This window comes from Thalassophryne amazonica, chromosome 20, assembly GCF_902500255.1.
Source record: "Thalassophryne amazonica chromosome 20, fThaAma1.1, whole genome shotgun sequence".
Lineage (NCBI taxonomy): Eukaryota > Metazoa > Chordata > Actinopteri > Batrachoidiformes > Batrachoididae > Thalassophryne > Thalassophryne amazonica.
The window spans coordinates 13,954,524-13,976,905 of NC_047122.1; the positions used below are offsets into that span (position 1 = coordinate 13,954,524).

The 22,382-nt window shown below is 40.4% G+C and overlaps 1 protein-coding gene across 2 annotated transcripts in view; it reads right to left on the reverse strand.

Moving 5' to 3' along the window:
• The window catches only part of slc52a2 (solute carrier family 52 member 2), a 42,586-nt gene extending 20,571 nt beyond the window's left edge, over nt 1-22,015 (reverse strand). Inside the window, exons 1-2 of one of the 2 annotated variants that reach the window (XM_034161141.1) lie at nt 22,005-22,015; nt 21,245-21,390 (exon numbers count right to left, since the gene is read on the reverse strand). In XM_034161141.1, coding sequence (XP_034017032.1) covers nt 21,245-21,374 — 130 coding nt within the window. In that variant the 5' untranslated portion in view covers nt 21,375-21,390; nt 22,005-22,015. Of the gene's footprint in view, nt 1-21,244; nt 21,391-22,004 lie in introns of those variants that run through there. The other variant, XM_034161142.1, reaches the window with a different exon arrangement.
• Nucleotides 22,016-22,382: the final 367 nt, after the last annotated feature.

The following is a 22,382-nucleotide window of genomic DNA, read 5'->3' on the forward strand; positions in this document are numbered from 1 at the left end:
ATATGTAGGACTGCCTTTTTGCATTTACGCAATATCTCTAAAATCAGAAAGGTCTTGTCTCAGAGTGATGCTGAAAAACTAATTCATGCATTTATTTCCTCTAGGCTGGACTATTGTAATTCATTATTATCAGGTTGTCCTAAAAGTTCCCTAAAAAGCCTTCAGTTGGTTCAGAATGCTGCAGCTAGAGTACTGACGGGGACTGGCAGGAGAGAGCATATCTCACCCGTATTGGCCTCTCTTCATTGGCTTCCTGTTAATTCTAGAATAGAATTTAAAATTCTTCTTCTTACTTATAAGGTTTTGAATAATCAGGTCCCATCTTATCTTAGGGACCTCGTAGTACCATATTACCCCATTAGAGCGCTTCGCTCTCAGACTGCGGGCTTACTTGTAGTTCCTAGGGTTTGTAAGAGTAGAATGGGAGGCAGAGCCTTCAGCTTTCAGGCTCCTCTCCTGTGGAACCAGCTCCCAATTCAGATCAGGGAGACAGATACCCTCTCTACTTTTAAGATTAGGCTTAAAACTTTCCTTTTCGCTAAGGCTTATAGTTAGGGCTGGATCGGGTGACCCTGGACCATCCCTTGGTTATGCTGCTTTAGACGTAGATTGTGGGGGGTTCCCATGATGCACTGTTTCTTTCTCTTTTTGCTCCGTATGCATCACTCTGCATTTAATCATTAGTGATCGATCTCTGTCCCCCTTCACGGCATGTCTTTTTCCTGTTTTTTTCCCTCAGCCCCAACCAGTCTCAGCAGAAGACTGCCCCTCCCTGAGCCTGGTTCTGCTGGAGGTTTCTTCCTGTTAAAAGGGAGTTTTTCCTTCCCACTGTTGCCAAGTGCTTGCTCATAGGGGGTCGTTTTGACCGTTGGGGTTTTTCATAATTATTGTATGGCCTTGCCTTACAATATGGAGCGCCTTGGGGCAACTGTTTGTTGTGATTTGGCGCTATATAAGAAAAAAGTTGATTGATTGATTGATTGAAAGCCAGAAAGTTGCCATTTGAAATGACTTTAGTTTTGTGTCATGTCTGTGATCTGCTTTTTGGACAGCGGAAGTGCCTGAGTCTGCGGAGGGCACGCAGCCCACTGCCTTCTTCTAAAAGCTCCTGCTTGAAATCAAGGGTTGGGTATCGAGAACCGGTTCTTTGAGTATCATTAAGAAATGATTCGATCCACCGATATCAATAGGCTTTTTGCTTAATGATTCCCTTATCGGTCCTTCAGAGCAGCCGTTGATTTTGAGGGTGTTTGTCGGGAAAATGATCATTTCTCTAAGTTGATTACAGACTCTGCAGCGGGTCTAAAATCAACCGTTTCTGCAGCGCAACACCACTTTGAAGCGTGATCCAATGAAGCAATGCTTCGATCCACTAGCTCATTGGTTCTTTGATTCGCTGCTCTTCAGAAGTGACAAGTCCGCTTCTTAACCCCTCTCAAAGTTATTAAAATATCATGAGTCACTTTTTTGTGGATCAAAGACACTAACTGGGACTCTTGTCTTGTTGCAGTCAAGAAACAAGAATCATCCTGTTTCGTTGGGACAGCTCCAAACGCTGCGCGGCTCTCTGTTGAGAGTCCGGTCAAAATTAATAACTTCAAAATGAATTGCCGCTTTAAATAAAATGACACCTCTTGCAAACTCTGTAATACAGACAAGAAACTACAATCGACTAAAATGTTTTTTTTTCCTCCCAAAATGAGACATCTTACACAAGTTACATCTTGACGTGCAGCACAGCCGGCTGCAAGAGCTCAGCTCAGAGGTATGGAAAGACATTCGTGCCAATAATGTCTGAATGGAAATGCTTTTGACAGCAACAACAGATTTTGTTTATTTGTATTTATGTCCAGAGATCAAGGATCCACCATGTAGAGTTTATTATGTCCAAAGTTTAAGGATCCAGTGACCAATTTCACATTTATTCATTTTAAGACTTGATAAAATGTTGCTCAATTTCAATTTAATCGGCTTATAAAGTGCCAAATCACAACAAAAACCGTCTCAAGGCGCCTCATAAAAAATTAAAATAACTGAAAATAAAAAAATTCAAATACATAATTAAAAACAGAAGTAAAAGAATAAAACAGATAAAAAATAAAAACTATTCACATAAGATAGAGAATAAAAATAGGCTTTAAGTCTTGACTTAAAAATGTCCAAGGACTCTGACTGCCTCATGGTCGCAGGAAGACTGTTCCACAGAGCGGGTTCATGATAAGAAAAAGCTCTTTGACCCGCTGACATAGTAAACCTGTAAAGCCTACTTTTAGCACACAAAAAATTCACAAGAGGTATCGATAAGGATTCGGATCGATAAGCGGAATCGATAGATAAAATCTTATTGATACCCATCCCTGCCTGGCTGGCAGCTAAGTTCTTTACCTCTCTGTTTATAAGCCATCGGACAATCTTTACGGGGCAAGTAGCGCCAGATGTGACACACTATTTACACCCACAGCGGTTATTACCATTCTCTTAAACACGTTAAATATTGATAAACTTTCGATCTAGGGAGAAGGAGTAGATACATAGGGAAGTATATGTATGGGGAAGCACGTAGGAGAAGTGTGCAGCTGCAGTCTGATTCAGCTGCTTTTGGAGAAGTGGTGAGATGGTCTGTTCTTTGTTCTTTTGATGTTCTGGGGGGGGGGTTGGGAATGGGGGAAGAGGGTTCTAATTTTTTTAAAATGCAGGCACACATGTAGGTCCATTTATTTCTTCTTTTCTATTTTTTCTCTCCTTTAAATGGCAATGGCTAGACAGGCTAATTTGGTGAGCTGGAATGTTAGGGTTTGAACCATATTGTCAAGAGGAAGAAAGTGCTAACCCATCTCAAACAATTAAAGGCAGAAATTGTGTTTCTGCAGGAAACCCACTTGCAATCTTCCGAGCACTCTAAATTTTTTTTCTAAATGGGCGGGGCAGTGTTTTCTTTTACCTTCCGGGCTAGAGCAAGGGAGATGGCCATTCTTATGTCCAGGGATGTACTGTTTGAACCAACTCACGTCAATGATGACAGGTTTTTAATTGTCTCTGGAAAGCTTTTTGATACAAGTGTTGTCTTAGTTAACATTTATGCTCCAAATGTAGATGTTACCTTTTTTGAAAAAGTTTTTTTTCCAAGCTTCTCGAGTTGAACTCATGTTATCTAATCATGGGCGGGGACTTCAACTGCTGGCTTGATCCAGCACTAGATCGCTCTTCCTCCAAACCAACCATGAGCACTAAGTCAGCCTCATACATTCAATAGTTTCTGTTAGAAGGTGGAATCTGACATTTGGTGCCATCTTCATCCTGATGATAGGGCATACTCCTTTTTCTCCCCCATGCACAATACGTTTACCAGGATAGATCATTTTTGTGGATGACAGAAAAGCTCCCCAAATCAGCTCATGTGATTATCAGAGCATAGTTACTGTATCTCCAACCATGCTCCTTTGATAGTGTCAATGAATTTCCCTGGGATTCCAAACCCCACAAGACATTGGCGATTTAATTCTACACTTCTTTATCAAGTTTATGGAGAAACATATTTCCTTATAGGGCTGGGCAAAAAAAAAAAAAAAAAAATCGATTTTAAATAAAAATCGAGTTTTGAGTTCAAATCGATTATTAGATTTTTTTCTGTACAACATTATATTTGCATTTGCCACCAGTCGCTTTCCTCCGCACTTCCGTAGTGACTGCTGGTCAGGCAGCAGCAGAGCCAGTCCCCCTCCTCCTCACATGCAGCACACAAACACACAGAGGCAGCGCCACACAGCATGGAAGAAGCAAATAAGCAGCTCCAGCCCAAGAAAAATCCATCTAATTCAGTAGTTTGGAATTGGTATGGATACTTGCCGAAAACGCCTCGCTGCAAATTGTGCCTTAAAGCGGTTGCTGTCACAGGTAGCAGTACGACAAATCTCTTCCAACATTTGAAGCAGAGACATTTTACCGAGTGGGAGAAGTGTTGCCTCCAGCGCTATGAAGACCGTGCTGCTAGTAGTAGCGTTAGCATTAGCGTGAAGTCTGCAAAGCAACCAAGCATTCCACAAATGTTTTCAAACTGTGTACCATATAAGAAGAGTGGCGCAAGGTGGAAAACGATTATGGAGGCTATAACTTTATACATTGCCAAGGATATGCTGCCTGTTTATTCTGTCGAGAAGAGGGGGTTTAAAGACTTGCTAAAAGTTCTGGACCCTCGGTATGCCGTCCCTAGCCGCAAGTATTTTTCTGACGTTGCACTTCCCCTGCTATACAATACTACACGCCAAAAAGTTACAGACGAGCTGAACGGACTGGACTTTTATGCTGCCACCACTGACTTATGGTTGAGCCGAACAGTGCAGCCGTACATGTGTCTCACGGTACATTACATCAACGACAGCTGGAATTTGCGAAGCGTCTGTCTTCTAACGTCATATTTCCCAGAGGATCATACGGGCGTTTTGATTGCCCAGGAATTAAAGGATGCCCTCAACTCCTGGGGCCTTTCAGAGGACCGACTCACCTGTATGACTACAGATAGTGGCACCAATGTAATCAGAGCTATGAAAGACAATAAATGGCCCAATCTTAAGTGCTTTGGACATCGCTTGCACAATGCTATTGGTAAGTTTGTATGAACTAATAAGCCAACATTTAGTCTGTGTGCATGTGAGTGTGACTTGACTTGACAAAATTTCTCTTATACTCACTCGACTGGTAAGCACTGAAATTGTGGAGAGCTGGGCATGTCCCAACTTGTCCTCTAACACTCCGAAACGGAGGTGTTCCTTTGTCTCGCTCGATCAGCAAATCGGTCCTGACGCGCGAAGCCTCCGTGCGGCTTTCCATGACAAAATCTCTTGTTAAAAGTGAAATCTGCCGGAAAATGGCTGATGTCCAGCTCTTGTGATAACCAGAGAAATTGCACACGACGGTCCCGGCTCCACACAGCCATCCGTTTAGAAATGATGTGGTGGTTTCTGCCTCTCGATGGCGGCTCGGAGTGTGGCGCGCCGTGCGCCATTGTGGGCCGTCCTTAAAGCTGTAGTAACACTCATTCTCTGTGAAGCCCGTAAAATTTTCACCAAAAGCCAGATAAATTTTTTGAATGGTTTCCAGCTGCTTGTCTAACAGTTTCTGAAAAAAATTCTGATGGAAAAAAAAAGCCCAATCATTCCGCCATTTCCTCGCAATGAAACAACGACGAGAGGGGTGGACCAGTGCTCACTCAAAGCCTGCCCACAGGTGGATGACGCAACCGACAGGCGTGGAAAAACACGCATGCGCACAAAGGTTCAAGCTTGGCTGACGTAAAAACATATGAATCAAATCCATATAGTTTTTGAAAAAAATAAAAAGGTCCGTTACTTTTCTAACAGACCTCATAGAGCAGTAAAGCCACTCCAGGACTTCACTGACGCCCTGTCCGGGGAATCTTATGTCAGTGTTTCATACATCAAACCTGTGCTGCATCTGTTTAAAACAAGTCTTCTTCAGCCAGAGGAGGAAGATGTGGAGCTCACTGCTACAATAAAAAGAAACATCATGCACTACCTTGAAGAGAAATACAGCGACAGTGAAAATGATAAACTTGGCTTCTCTAATGGACCCACGGTTCCGTACCACCTACATTGACCCAGGAAAGTTGGACTTTATTAAGAAAAAGGGCGGTCACTGAACTCTGTTCTCTGCTCAGATGAAGCAGGTGTGCAAAAGGTCTGTGAAGAAAAACAGTCCCCACCTAAGAAGAAAACTTTAGCTGCCTTTTTCAAAAACGCAGCAACTGCACCACTGTCCCAACAGTCCCTAAAGGACAAAATCGAAGCAGAGCTCAACTCCTACCTATTGAGTCCTAAGGTGGACCATGACACCGACCCACTGCTGAGGTGGAAAAAGCACATGCCCAACTTTGCTAGACTGAGTCGCCTTGCAAGAAAATACTTGGCCACCCCAGCAACTAGTGCTCCCTCGGAGAGGGTTTTTAGTACAGGTGGAGGCATTGTCACCTGTCACCGAGCATGTCTCAAACCTGCAGTTGTAGACAGGCTCATATTCTTAGCAAAGAATGCTTGAAGACAAACAAGCATGCATTATCAATGCTGTTAACATGTTCAGTTAAACTACCTCTCATTTTGTTATTACTATAATCAGTCAAAATGTTAATGTTGATGTTTAAAATTGTTTATTTTAAATTTTTGGAATGTGAGGTTGCACAGTTCAACTACTTCACATTTGGTTAGAATTTATTATCAGTCAAAACAATGTTGTTTACTATATATATATATATATATATATATATATATATATATATATATATATATATATATATATATATATATATATAGTAGTGGGAGGTTGAACAGTTCATATACTTCATATTTGGTTATAAACAGTGAAAACATAAGTGTTGATGTTTACAAAGGTTTTTCTTTTATAATTGTAATATGATGTGCATAAATTGCACACTGCACTTTGTTAAAAGATAGGGAGATGTCTACTGTGGTTATCATTACTACTGTGGTTTGCTTTGCACTTCAATTGACAACAATAAATTTGATATTATTGAATATAAGTGAAGTTATCTTATTTTAACCTGATGCCATTGATTACTACAGTAATGTTTTTCATACCAAATCACCTTTGTTAGATTTTAAATTTTTTTTTTTTTAAACCAAAAAAACTTGGAAGGATAATTTGGTCAAAAAAAAAAAAAAATCAAAAATCAAGTTTTTTATTAAAAAATCGAAGATTTTGGACTTCCGCTTCCGGGCCAATGGAGTGAGCAGCAGGTTAGGGCAGCTCTATTTAATACATTGATTTAAAACGAACTAGACCAGAAAAACATAGACCAAACTGCGACACACTGGGCTAAAATAACTGTCCGAAATGGCAACAAAAAAGATACTCGGAAATATACACAGAAAACCATCCAGGCGACTACAGTCCAGGCCAGCGCGGATGAGCTTGACATCATGGCGGAGACCGGCCATGGCCCTGGGGAAGAGTATGCGATCTCCGTGAAAGCGCTGCAGAGCGAACTACAATCCCTCCGGAACGACCTGAAGTCATGCATTAAATCAAACGCTGACATGCTACACAAAGAACTACGTGAGGACATTTCTTCAATTCGGCAGGAGGCTAAAGCAGACATAAAGGCGCTCCGAGACGAACTCTCCCAAAAGATAGAGGCGCTATATAACACTCATAAGCAGACGGAAAGTACACAACGGGAGATGGAAAAATCCTTAAGTGACTTTTCTGACAGGGTGATTTCACTGGAGAAGTCACACGAATTGCTGACAAAAGAATGCAAGAGTCTACGGGAGAAAATGCAGCGATCTGGAGAACAGGAGCCGCAGACAGAACCTGCGTATTGTGGGAGTCGCGGAGGACGCCGAGCGGGGGAATCCTAGCAGCTTTGTAGCCGAGCTCCTACTTCAGGTGCTGGGGCAAGACAAGTTTGACTTACCTATTATCATCGATCGAGCTCACAGGACCCCTGCCCCGAAACCGCGCCAAGGTGAACGCCCTCGAGCCATAATTGTATGTCTGCATTATTACACCCAGAAGGAAAAAATATTGGAGTTATCCAGACAAAAGGGACAGCTGTCCTATAAAGGTGCGCCACTACACATATTCCCGGACCTGTCCCCAGAGGTCGGCTGGCTCCGGGCGTCATTTAACCAGGTGAAGAAGACGCTACGTAATGCAGGGGTGCCGTACAGCCTGTACTTCCCGGCAAAGTTGGTGATAACCATGAACGGATCCAAACACTCATTCACTGACCCACGGGAAGCGGAGATGTTCGTGAAGGACAACATAACAAGAGGGACGCGCTGGAGGAGACATAATTCTCTTTTTTCTCCCCCTCGACGATTTTGAACTGATCAGCGCTATATTCCAAAGACACAAATTAAAAGTGGTGAGAGTTATCTGTTCTTATAATTCTACTGCGAGAGCACAGTATATATTTTATTATTACTTCTGTTATTAACACCTATGGCGCATAATATTTAGATAATGTTTCGTTTTCACTGTGTTTAACCCTGTTTAGGCCTTATTTAAAATTACTCTGGCCCTGTTGGCATAATACTCTGGTCTAGGTTTATAGGGTCATTTATCACTAGAGCTTAGTGTGAAGTCAAGAGTCCACACTCCTCTCTTATTTGAAGGACTTTTTTTTTTTTTTTTTTTTTTTTACTACATTGTATTGACGGTGCTTCGGTTCAGGAGAGCACCTTTTTTTTTTATAGACAAAGTTTTACTGCACTGGAGGCAGCTGTTTTTTTTTTTTTTTCTTTCTTTGTTGTTGTTTGTTTGTTTGTATGGGGAAAATCAGAGAGGGTATGGGGTTTGCTACTTTTTCTTTTCTCTTTCTCTTTTCTTGTGTTTTCAGACAGTGGGGGCGGGGTCACATGTTAATTCACTCTGAACTAGAACCTGGATAAGAATTTACTTAATATAGTTTCCTGGAACTGTAAGGGACTGAATGGTGCTGTGAAGCGGGGCAACATCCTCTCTCATTTGAAAAAACTTAATACAGATATTGGTCTCTTGCAGGAAACTCACCTGAAGGACAAAGATCATTGTAGACTGTGTAGAAACTGGATCGGCCAAATTTTTCATTCAAATTTTAATACTAAAAGCAGAGGTGCAGCAATAATAATTAGAAAATCAATCCCTTTTGTGGCAACCAAAGTAATCTCAGACAGTAAAGGTAGATATATTATTGTTTTGGGGAGGCTCTTTAATGAATTAGTTATTCTAGTTAGTGTCTACGCTCCAAATATCGATGATAAACAATTCATTATATCCTTTTTTTCTGCAGTACCAAATCTGGACTCGCACAAACTTATAGTTGGTGGAGACTTCAACCTGATATTGAATCCCCAATTAGATCGGTCCTCACAGAGAACAGTGGCTCTGTCTAAATCTGCACGAACTGTTTTGGATTTTATGGTGACATTTAAAACAGTAGATCCGTGGAGATTGTTATTTCCTTCGACACGTCAGTATTCATACTTTTCACCAGTCCACCGCTCTTATTCTCAGATAGATTTCTTTCTAATTGACTCCGGGCTGCTACCAATAGTTAATCAGTGTGAATATAAAACAATTGTCTTGTCAGATCATTGCCCAGTACTTTTACAATTAATTTTTGGGCTGAAATCCGTTAAAAGATGGAGACTTAATAACAATTTATTGTCGGAGCAAAAATGGCAGGAAGAAATAAAGAAACACATTGATATATTTCTTGATAGCAATGACACACCCGATGTCACAAGATCCACGATTTGGGAGACGCAAAAAGCCTGTATACGAGGACACCTGATTTCGCAGAGTAGCTTCATTACTAAAAAATGAAGAAAAAAGGAACTAGATATTATTGAAAATATTGCAGAGGTGGACAGGCAGTACAAATCAGAACTGAAACAGGACAAACAACAATGGCCCCAATAGAGAGCAATGAAACATTTAAGACATTTTATATAAATTTATACACTTCTGAATCTAAAAATGATATAGCACTAATAGATAATTTTTTTAAAGGCCTTCATATTCCAACAATTAGCACAGAACATAGGGACCTATTGGAGAAAGCAATTGAATTAGAGGAACTAAAATGTGCAATAGATAAAATGCAAAACTCAAAAGCGCCAGGCCCAGATGGTTATACGGCTGAGTATTATAAGACTTTTAAGGAGCAGATTTCCCCTTTATTTTTGCAAACACTGGAAGAAGCATTATCCAGGGGCTCCCTACCTCCATCATTTTTGAAGCCAGCATATCACTCATTCACAAGACGGGTAAAGATCCCTTGGAACCTGCATCATATAGACCTACACTCAACAAAAATATAAACGCAACACTTTTGGTTTTGCTCCCATTTTGTATGAGATGAACTCAAAGATCTAAAACTTTTTCCACATACACAATATCACCATTTCCCCTAAATATTGTTCACAAACCAGTCTAAATCTGTGATAGTGAGCACTTCTCCTTTGCTGAGATAATCCATCCCACCTCACAGGTGTGCCATACCAAGATGCTGATTAGACACCATGATTAGTGCACAGGTGTGCCTTAGACTGCCCACAATAAAAGGCCACTCTGAAAGGTGCAGTTTTATCACACAACACAATGCCACAGATGTTGCAAGATTTGAGGGAGTGTGCAATTGGCATGCTGACAGTAGGAATGTCAACCAGAGCTGTTGCTTGTGTATTGAATGTTCATTTCTCTACTGTAAGCCGTCTCCAAAGGCGTTTCAGAGAATTTGGCAGTACATCCAACCATCCTCACAACCGCAGACCACATGTAACCACACCAGCCCAGGACCTCCACATCCAGCATGTTCACCTCCAAGATCGTCTGAGACCAGCCACTCGGACAGCTGCTGAAACAATCGGTTTGCATAACCAAAGAATTTCTGCACAAACTGTCAGAAACCGTCTCAGGGAAGCTCATCAGCATGCTCGTCGTCCTCATCGGGGTCTCGACCTGACTCCAGTTCGTCATCGTAACCGACTTGAGTGGGCAAATGCTCACATTCGCTGGCGTTTGGCACGTTGGAGAGGTGTTCTCTTCACGGATGAATCCTGGTTCACACTGTTCAGGGCAGATGGCAGACAGCGTGTGTGGCGTCGTGTGGGTGAGCGGTTTTCTGATGTCAATGATGTGGATCGAGTGGCCCATGGTGGCAGTGGGGTTATGGTATGGGCAGGCGTCTGTTATGGACGAAGAACACAGGTGCATTTTATTAATGGCATTTTGAATGCACAGAGATACCGTGACGAGATCCTGAGGCCCATTGTTGTGCCATACATCCAAGAACATCACCTCATGTTGCAGCAGGATAATGCACGGCCCCATGTTGCAAGGATCTGTACACAATTCTTGGAAGCTGAAAATGTCCCAGTTCTTGCATGGCCGGCATACTCACCGGACATGTCACTCATTGAGCATGTTTGGGATGCTCTGGACCGGCGTATACGACAGCGTGTACCAGTTCCTGCCAATATCCAGCAACTTCGCACAGCCATTGAAGAGGAGTGGACCAACATTCCACAGGCCACAATTGACAACCTGATCAACTCTATGCGAAGGAGATGTGTTGCACTGCATGAGGCTAATGGTGGTCACACCAGATACTGACTGGTATCCCCCCCCCAATAAAACAAAACTGCACCTTTCAGAGTGGCCTTTTATTGTGGGCAGTCTAAGGCACACCTGTGCACTAATCATGGTGTCTAATCAGCATCTTGATATGGCACACCTGTGAGGTGGGATGGATTATCTCAGCAAAGGAGAAGTGCTCACTATCACAGATTTAGACTGGTTTGTGAACAATATTTGAGGGAAATGGTGATATTGTGTATGTGGAAAAAGTTTTAGATCTTTGAGTTCATCTCATACAAAATGGGAGCAAAACCAAAAGTGTTGCGTTTAAGCCTACTTAATTTAGATTATAAGATTTTTGCAAAAATTTTGGCGACACATCTAGAACATATATGTCCAACAATTATATCAAAGAATCAGACCGGTTTCATCAAAGATAGACACCTATTCTTTAATATAAGAAGATTATTGAATATTATTCATACAAAAAATGTGGAGAACCACGGAGCAGAATTGCTACTCTCTCTCGATGCAGAGAAGGCCTTTGACAGGGTCGAGTGGGATTATCTCTTCTCGGCCCTGTCAAAGTTTGGATTCGGACCCAAATTTATATCTCTAGTAAAACTGTTATATATTCAACCTGTCGCGGCTCGTCTTTAGTCTTCTCAGGATGTCGTCTTTTAGATAACACAAACTAATTGCAAGTGATATGCTAGAAAATGACACAGTTCAAATATGGACCTAAAAATTCTTCTACAAACCCCAGGCATCAGTGCAGATCAATAGCATAAGCTCAAACTTTTTTCCCCTAGGCCGCTCTACTAGACAAGGGTGCCCCCTATCTCCAATGTTGTTCGCGATAGTGATAGAGCCCCTGGCTATTGCTTTGAGAGCTGCTGATGGATATTCTGGAATTTTCAGAGGTAATATGGAACACAAGGTATCACTGTACGCTGACGATCTCTTATTATATATATATCAAATGGGAAGGAATCTCTACCAGTTATACTATCAATATTGCAAAATTTTGGTATAATATCTGGCTATAAAATAAATTTTTCTAAAAGTGTGTTATTCCCAATTAAGGGAATGGACCAGCAACATTCCAGCTTCATAAATTCATACCCATTCACAGTTTATAACAAATTTAAATATCTAGGAATCATTATTACACAAGATTTTTCTAACCTTTTTAAACATAATATATCAAGTTTGCTTGAGCGAATAAAATCAGATTTTGACAGACGGGTTAACCTTCCAGTTTCTTTAGCATGACGAATTAATGTTGTGAGGATGAGTGTTTTACCAAAATTTCTATTTGTATTTCAATGTTTACCGATTTTCATTTCAAAAACATTCTTCAAAAAATTAGACGGCTTGATTTCTCAATTCATTTGGAACAAGAAGACTCCTAGAATCAAGAAATCTTTTCTGCAGAGACCAAAAACACTCGGGGGCATGGGGTTGCCTCGCTTTCAGTTATATTATTGGGCTTGTAATATTCGTTCTTTGTCTTTTTGGTGTGGTGGACCGGGGGTCGACTGGGTTGAGATGGAAAATCATAGCTGTCACCCATCTTCACTACGGGCACTGGTCTATTTTTCTGTTAAGACATCTATTTCGAAAGTGAAGATGAGTTCAGTGCTCGCTCCAATAATGGGTAATCATGAGTTTGCCCCAGGGCTGCTACCAATAGTTAATCAGTGTGAATATAAAACAACTGTCTTGTCAGATCATTGCCCAGTACTTTTACAATTAATTTTTGGGCTGAAATCCGTTAAAAGATGGAGACTTAATAACAATTTATTGTCGGAGCAAAAATGGCAGGAAGAAATAAAGAAACACATTGATATATTTCTTGATAGCAATGACACACCCGATGTCACAAGATCCACGATTTGGGAGACGCAAAAAGCCTGTATACGAGGACACCTGATTTCGCAGAGTAGCTTCATTACTAAAAAACAAAGAAAAAAGGAACTAGATATTATTGAAAATATTGCAGAGGTGGACAGGCAGTGTCTGTCCTCTCCATCGCCTGATTTATACAAAAAGAAGCAGTCTCTTCAGACAGAACTTAATTTGCTCTACTACTGAAACAACCAGGTCACTCACTATGTTGAGACATAACCATTATGAACATGGAGAAAAGGTAGGTAGGCTTCTCGCGTCCCAAGTTAAGGAACAAACAGCTTCAAGGGCAATTCCACAAATCAGAACTGAAACAGGACAAACAACAATGGCCCCAATAGAGATCAATGAAACATTTAAAACATTTTATATAAATTTATACACTTCTGAATCTAAAAATGATATAGCACTAATAGATAATTTTTTTAAAGGCCTTCATATTCCAACAATTAGCACAGAACATAGGGACCTATTGGAGAAAGCAATTGAATTAGAGGAACTAAAATGTGCAACAGATAAAATGCAAAACTCAAAAGCGCCAGGCCCAGATGGTTATACGGCTGAGTATTATAAGACTTTTAAGGAGCAGATTTCCCCTTTATTTTTGCAAACACTGGAAGAAGCATTATCCAGGGGCTCCCTACCCCCATCATTTTTGAAGCCAGCACATCACTCATTCACAAGACGGGTAAAGATCCCTTGGAACCTGCATCATATAGACCTATAAGCCTACTTAATTTAGATTATAAGATTTTTGCAAAAATTTTGGCGACACATCTAGAACATATACTTCCAACAATTATATCAAAGGATCAGACCGGTTTCATCAAAGATAGACACCTATTCTTTAATATAAGAAGATTATTGAATATTATTCATACAAAGAATGTGGAGAACCACAGAGCAGAATTGCTACTCTCTCTCGATGCAGAGAAGGCCTTTGACAGGGTCGAGTGGGATTATCTCTTCTCGGCCCTGTCAAAGTTTGGATTCGGACCCAAATTTATATCTCTAGTAAAACTGTTATATATTCAACCCCAGGCATCAGTGCAGATCAATAGCATAAGCTCAAACTTTTTTCCCCTAGGCCGCTCTACTAGACAAAGGTGCCCCCTATCTCCAATGTTGTTTGCGATAGTGATAGAGCCCCTGGCTATTGCTTTGAGAGCTGCTGATGGATATTCTGGAATTTTCAGAGGTAATATGGAACACAAGGTATCACTGTACGCTGACGATCTCTTATTATATATATATCAAATGGGAAGGAATCTCTACCAGTTATACTATCAATATTGCAAAATTTTGGTATAATATCTGGCTATAAAATACATTTTTCTAAAAGTGTGTTATTCCCAATTAAGGGAATGGACCAGCAACATTCCAGCTTCATAAATTCATACCCATTCACAGTTTCTAACAAATTTAAATATCTAGGAATCATTATTACACAAGATTTTTCTAACCTTTTTAAACATAATATATCAAGTTTGCTTGAGCGAATAAAATCAGATTTTGACAGACGGGTTAACCTTCCAGTTTCTTTAGCATGACGAATTAATGTTGTGAGGATGAGTGTTTTACCAAAATTTCTATTTGTATTTCAATGTTTACCGATTTTCATTTCAAAAACATTCTTCAAAAAATTAGACGGCTTGATTTCTCAATTCATTTGGAACAAGAAGACTCCTAGAATCAAGAAATCTTTTCTGCAGAGACCAAAAACACTCGGGGGCATGGGGTTGCCTCGCTTTCAGTTATATTATTGGGCTTGTAATATTCGTTCTTTGTCTTTTTGGTGTGGTGGACCGGGGGTCGACTGGGTTGAGATGGAAAATCATAGCTGTCACCCATCTTCACTACGGGCACTGGTCTATTCTTCTGTTAAGACATCTATTTCGAAAGTGAAGATGAGTTCAGTGCTCGCTCCAATAATGGGTAATCATGAGTTTGCCCCAGGGCTTATAGGTACATCTTTTAAGCAATGGGAAACTAAAGGGATACACTGTGTTCGTGACCTTTTTATACAAGGCACTTTTGCTAATTTTGATCAACTAAAAGAGAAGTATAACATTAACAGGGGAGATTTCTTTAAATTTCTACAAGTCCGCAGCTTTGTGAAGGAGATGTTTCCCTCTTTTCCCGGTCGACCCCCTGAATACGAGTTGAACTCAATTATTTTAAATGACCCACTGACAAAGGGCTCAATTTCTAAGGTCTATAATGATCTGTCAGATATGGAATATCTGCCCTCTCTAGGCCACCTGAAGGAAGCTTGGCAAAAGGACCTTGGAGTAAACATATCGGACTCCCAATGGAACAAGGCTCAGGATAATGTCCACTCATCTTCAATCTGCGCTTGACACGGATTATTGCAATTTAAAGTTTTGCATAGACTTTATCTGTCCAAGCAACGTTTGACTAAAATGTTTCCTGGGACAGACCCATCATGTGACCGTTGTGGCCAGCGTCTGGCCTCATTGGCTCATACCTGTTGGAGCTGTCCAAACAGCTACAATTACTGGACAATGGTATTTCAGATGCTCTCTGAGATTTTTCATATATGTTTAGTCCCAGACCCAGTTCTTGCCTTATTTGGTGTTGCCCCAATTACAACTAATCTTTTAATTAAACAAAAGCTGTAATAAAATTTGTGGTGCTTCTGGCTAAAAGATTAATATCAATCAATCAATTCAATCAATATTTTTATATAGCGCCAAATCACAACAAACAGTTGCCCCAAGGCGCTTTATATTGTAAGGCAAGGCCATACAATAATTATGAAAAACCCCAACGGTCAAAACGACCCCCTGTGAGCAAGCACTTGGCTACAGTGGGAAGGAAAAACTCCCTTTTAACAGGAAGAAACCTCCAGCAGAACCAGGCTCAGGGAGGGGCAGTCTTCTGCTGGGACTGGTTGGGGCTGAGGGAGAGAACCAGGAAAAAGACATGCTGTGGAGGGGAGCAGAGATCGATCACTAATGATTAAATGCAGAGTGGTGCATACAGAGCAAAAAGAGAAAGAAACAGTGCATCATGGGAACCCCCCCAGCAGTCTACGTCTATAGCAGCATAACTAAGGGATGGTTCAGGGTCACCTGATCCAGCCCTAACTATAAGCTTTAGCAAAAAGGAAAGTTTTAAGCCTAATCTTAAAAGTAGAGAGGGTGTCTGTCTCCCTGATCTGAATTGGGAGCTGGTTCCACAGGAGAGGAGCCTGAAAGCTGAAGGCTCTGCCTCCCATTCTACTCTTACAAACCCTAGGAACTACAAGTAAGCCTGCAGTCTGAGAGCGAAGCGCTCTATTGGGGTGATATGGTACTACGAGGTCCCTAAGATAAGATGGGACCTGATTATTCAAAACCTTATAAGTAAGAAGAAGAATTTTAAATTCTATTCTAGAATTAACAGGAAACCAATGAAGAGAGGCCAATATGGGTGAGATATGCTCTCTCCTTCTAGTCCCCGTCAGTACTCTAGCTGCAGCATTTTGAATTAACTGAAGGCTTTTTAGGGAACTTTTAGGACAACCTGATAATAATGAATTACAATAGTCCAGCCTAGAGGAAATAAATGCATGAATTAGTTTTTCAGCATCACTCTGAGACAAGACCTTTCTGATTTTAGAGATATTGCGTAAATGCAAAAAAGCAGTCCTACATATTTGTTTAATATGCGCTTTGAATGACATATCCTGATCAAAAATGACTCCAAGATTTCTCACAGTATTACTAGAGGTCAGGGTAATGCCATCCAGAGTAAGGATCTGGTTAGACACCATGTTTCTAAGATTTGTGGGGCCAAGTACAATAACTTCAGTTTTATCTGAGTTTAAAAGCAGGAAATTAGAGGTCATCCATGTCTTTATGTCTGTAAGACAATCCTGCAGTTTAGCTAATTGGTATAATACTGGTACAACCCCAGATTTCTTTTCAGCACTGTAGCCAGGCTGACAAAGAGTCAGAGCTCTATTGAGCTGAGTATTCCATTAACTTTAACTAGTAATGACTTCATGACTTTCTTTGCTAACAAAATTTTAACTATTAGAGAAAAAATTACTCATAACCATCCCAAAGACGTATCGTTATCTTTGGCTGCTTTCAGTGATGCCGGTATTTGGTTAGACTCTTTCTCTCCGATTGTTCTGTCTGAGTTATTTTCATTAGTTACTTCATCCAAACCATCAACATGTTTATTAGACCCCATTCCTACCAGGCTGCTCAAGGAAGCCCTACCATTATTTAATGCTTCGATCTTAAATATGATCAATCTATCTTTGTTAGTTGGCTATGTACCACAGGCTTTTAAGGTGGCAGTAATTAAACCATTACTTAAAAAGCCATCACTTGACCCAGCTATCTTAGCTAATTATAGGCCAATCTCCAACCTTCCTTTTCTCTCAAAAATTCTTGAAAGGGTAGTTGTAAAACAGCTAACTGATCATCTGCAGAGGAATGGTCTATTTGAAGAGTTTCAGTCAGGTTTTAGAATTCATCATAGTACAGAAACAGCATTAGTGAAGGTTACAAATGATCTTCTTATGGCCTCGGACAGTGGACTCATCTCTGTGCTTGTTCTGTTAGACCTCAGTGCTGCTTTTGATACTGTTGACCATAAAATTTTATTACAGAGATTAGAGCATGCCATAGGTATTAAAGGCACTGCGCTGCGGTGGTTTGAATCATATTTGTCTAATAGATTACAATTTGTTCATGTAAATGGGGAATCTTCTTCACAGACTAAAGTTAATTATGGAGTTCCACAAGGTTCTGTGCTAGGACCAATTTTATTCACTTTATACATGCTTCCCTTAGGCAGTATTATTAGACGGTATTGCTTAAATTTTCATTGTTACGCAGATGATACCCAGCTTTATCTATCCATGAAGCCAGAGGACACACACCAATTAGCTAAACAATTAGGTTGCTTCCAATACTGCTGAATTGGAAGCAAAAGAACCCACCCTCCTTTACTAATTTATTACTGGATATAATGAAACATGTACAATTAGAAAAAATTAAATTTGAGCTGAAAGGCAAGGTGGACACATTCTACGGGATATGGCAACCCTTCCTAGATTACTTTAACAGGTAAAGTGAATTATATTTGTGATAGATGACCTACCCCCACTCATTCTTTCTCTCTCTTTTTCTTCTCTTCTTTCTCTTTTCTTAACTCTGTAATTTTTGTATTTGTTCCTAATTTTGTATGTGTCAAAAAAGAAAAAACCTTAATAAAGAGATTTAATAATAATTAAAAAAAAAAAATCGAAGATTTTTGGGGGGGAGAAAATCGCCCAGCCCTATTTCCTTATTTCTTGAAACTAACAATACTCCAGATATATCCGCACTCTCAGTCTGGGAAGCCCTCAAAGCCTATTTGAGAGGCCAAATTATCTCATTTACAGCAAACTTGAAAAGAAAATCCCGAAAAGAACAACTGGACCTCCTATCTGAAATCCACAACATTGACAAGTAATGTGTGAAACACCAAACCCCTGAGCTTTATAATAAAAAGACTGAAATCGATTTGATCTCTTGACAACCTAGCAACCACAAAGCATTCTGCTGAAAAACAACTGCACATTGTATGAACATGGGGAGAAATCAGGGAAATTACTCGCTAATTTGCTGAGGGGACTCAGAGCCAAATAACACATATCTAGCATCTGCTCTGAAAAATGGGGAAGTTACTTCCAATGCCAGTGAGATCAACCCTACTTTCAGAAATTTACTCCAGACTATATTCCTCTGAATTTGATGGCAATGAGGTTAGTATTAGCACTTTTCTCAACTCATTACCTATTCCTTCTGTTCCCGTAGACCTCAATGAAAAGCTTGAGGCTCCTACAACCCCAGCAGAAATAACCCAAGCCATCTCATCAATGCAGTCTGGGAAGACACCAGGACCTGACGGTTGTCCCACTGAATTTTTCAAAACCCCTCTCATCACAATATGCAGCTGTCCTACATGAATCACACCAACGTGGCTCACTCCCACCATCCCTGACCGAGGCTTTCATATCATTTATTGCAAAGAAGGGAAAAGACACTGCTGACTGTGCCTCCTATCATCCTATTTCTCTCCTTAACGCGGATGCCAAAATTCTAGTGAAAGTCCTGGCTCTCAGATTAGAAGAGGCCCTCACTCATAATACCCACTGATCAGACTGGCTTTATTAAATGCCGCCATGCTTTTTTTCAATATTTGACGCCTTCTTGATGCGTTATATACGCCCTCCCAAGACAAAATCCCAGAATGCATTGTTTGTATCGATGCGGAGAAGGCATTTGATCGTGTCGAGTGGAAATATCTGTTTTCAGCATTACGTAAACTTGGCTTTGGTCCTATATTTGTAGGGTGGATTAAGTTGCTCTAAGCCACCCCTACTGCAACGGTGCAGACAAATGCCATAATATCCCAACCTTTTGCACTGGGCCGCGGAACACGTCAGTTGCCCGTTGAGCCCGATCCTATCTGATTTAGCAATAGAGCCACTTGCAGGTGTGCTCAGAAACAGCATTGACATCTCGGGCATTTATAGGGGCGGCGTGGAACATAGTCTGTCTCTCTTTATGGTGACGATCTCTTGCTCTATATCTCAGACCCAACTAACTCTCTGGCATGCGGCGTTATCGCTGAAGAATTTGGACGTATGTCCAGCTACAAAATTAACATCCACAAGACAAAGCTCTTTTCAATAAATGATGAGGCGCTGGCTGCCGATTATAGTAGCACCCCTCTTAAGATTGAGAAACGGCAGTTCACTTATTTAGGATTAGAGATCACCCATAAGTTTAAGGACCTATTCCGTGAAAATTTCATAACTCTTCACAATCAGGTGAGAACTTCTTTACAACAGTGGTCACCCCTTTCACTGACACAAGCCGGTCGTATAAATTCCATAAAAATGAATATACTACCTAAGTTTATGTATCTATTTCAATCTCTACTGGTATTTGTTCCCAAATCCTTTTTTACTTTGTTGGATTTGACTATCTCCTCATACATCAATCAATCAATCAATTTTTTAATATAGCGCCAAATCACAACAAACAGTTGCCCCAAGGCGCTTTATATTGTAAGGCAAGGCCATACAATAATTATGTAAAACCCCAACGGTCAAAACGACCCCCTGTGAGCAAGCACTTGGCTACAGTGGGAAGGAAAAACTCCCTTTTAACAGGAAGAAACCTCCAGTACATCTGGCAGAATAAGAAACCCAGAGTAAGCAAAGCTGTGCTCCATGGTTTGACGACCGATGGAGGTATGGGACTCCCTAACATGTGTTCCTACTACTGGGCAGCAAACATTCGTTCTCTCGCCTTTTGGTATAAATACAATCTTTGATCTGACGGCCCGGAATGGTTAACGGTTGAGTTGAACTCACTCCAAAATATCTCACTCTCTCTCTCTATCCTGATATGATTAAGGTGAATTTGTATACAGGTGTATGCATAATGTATGGGAGGGTAGGTCATTTAACTGTACCTTCCTTACTGGTACCTGCCTAATACTGAGGATGTTCTATTGTTGTTATGGTTATTACATTTGTAATGTACATTTCTAGTGTGCTACTGCTGCTTTCCTTTATACACACACACACACACATACATACATATTCGCTTTGGAAAAATTAATAAAAAGATTCTGAAAAGAACTGCCCCCCTCATCTCATGGGATCCCATTCTCTCGTGAATCCTGTTGCTGTCTGCTCTGTGTGCGCGAACATATGCGTTCAGTCTCCCCCCACCTAATTCCACTCACTCTGTGCTCTGATAGGCGTGAGCTTTAATATGATATTAAGTTATTGCGAGGGAACGCAATAATCTGGGCCAAAAATAAATAAATAACCACCATGTCCCTAGCCGGGCTCAGTACTTTTTGGATAATCTCAAAGGTAATTTTTAATATTTATATTGCAATTGCATTTTCATTCCTTATAAGCATCCGTAAAATCATGTTTATTGTGGATTTAGACAGTTGTTTGACTCTATAAATCTTCTGACGCTGTCACTGACGGTCCGAGCGTTTACGTTTTTACCTCTCGACCTTTGAACCTGGTCGCGCATGCGCATTCCCAAAGTGTGAAAAGGCTTTGCGTCTAGTTACTGAAAATCTTGCTAAATTGAGCTGTCAGCTGAATATTGTCTGTGTTGCTTGCGTTAGTATAGTCTGAGTGTACTGTAGTAAAGTTGAGAGAAGATAAACGTCTTCATAAATCTTTATGGAGACCGACCTTCGGGCAGCACGTCGACAATCACCGGGAGTTCAACCCACAAACTGTTGACAGAAATCCACGAGCCCATAGCAAAGAGCGCTATTAGGCCGTGAGTCACCGCCTCAGCGCTCCACCAGCTGCCCGACATGGTTCCTCAACTGCGGCTAACACACCTGAGAGCCTACCACTAAAAACAAAAACAAAACAGAAAAATACTCGTTCCTTTTACAACTTGTGACCAATGGCGTACAGCAAACGCTCCTCCCCTTTGCTGCGTTTGTGACCATCGGATGTTTATTTATTTATTTGGAAAGTTTCGTCCAAGGAACGTTAGTCTTTGTAACAATAAAAACAGCAAAAAGCAGCAGACACGAGACTTACAATAAAACATGTAAAACCTACAAAGTAATCATTAAGTTTCATTTTCGTTATCGAACACATAATTGAAAAGACGGAATTTAACATAACAGGCAGATTCCAAACAATATTCATTATGTTCGAAAATCTAAAAGTAAAAAGTCATAATTTAACGTGCTTTATTTAAATAAAATGTCCAGAATCACATTTGGACCACAAGAGAAATAAATGTTTTCACGCTATCTATGTATTATTTGCTGCATTAACTTTGATATGTGCAGTGAGTTGTACTAAATATAGTCAATCATAATAACACTGCTTATAACCGTTTATATTTTATACCGCTTAAATTCATGCAACTTTGCTCAAGTCTTACAACCTACATGTAAGATGTTTTACAACAAACTCGGCGAAAGAACACCTAAAACTAAACTTTAATTACCCAGAATTGAATCACTTGACGTGATCGGCGAGTCACAGACGTGAACAGGGCATCCAGGAATCCGAGGCCCGTAAACGCACCATCACTTTACACGTGGGTCCGCTGACAACCGATATGAACTACAATGATAAAATATTTTCCAGGATGGTCCACATAAAGAGGTGCAGAGTAACATCTACTGACCCCACAGGTGCTGGTATAATTAAAATATCATGAAAAAGTTGATTTATTTCAGTAATGCCATTCAAAAAGGTGAAACTTGTATATTATATTCATTCATTAGACACAGACATATATTTCAAATGTTTTTCCTTTTAATTTTGATGATTATAACTGACAGCTAATGAAAATCCCAAA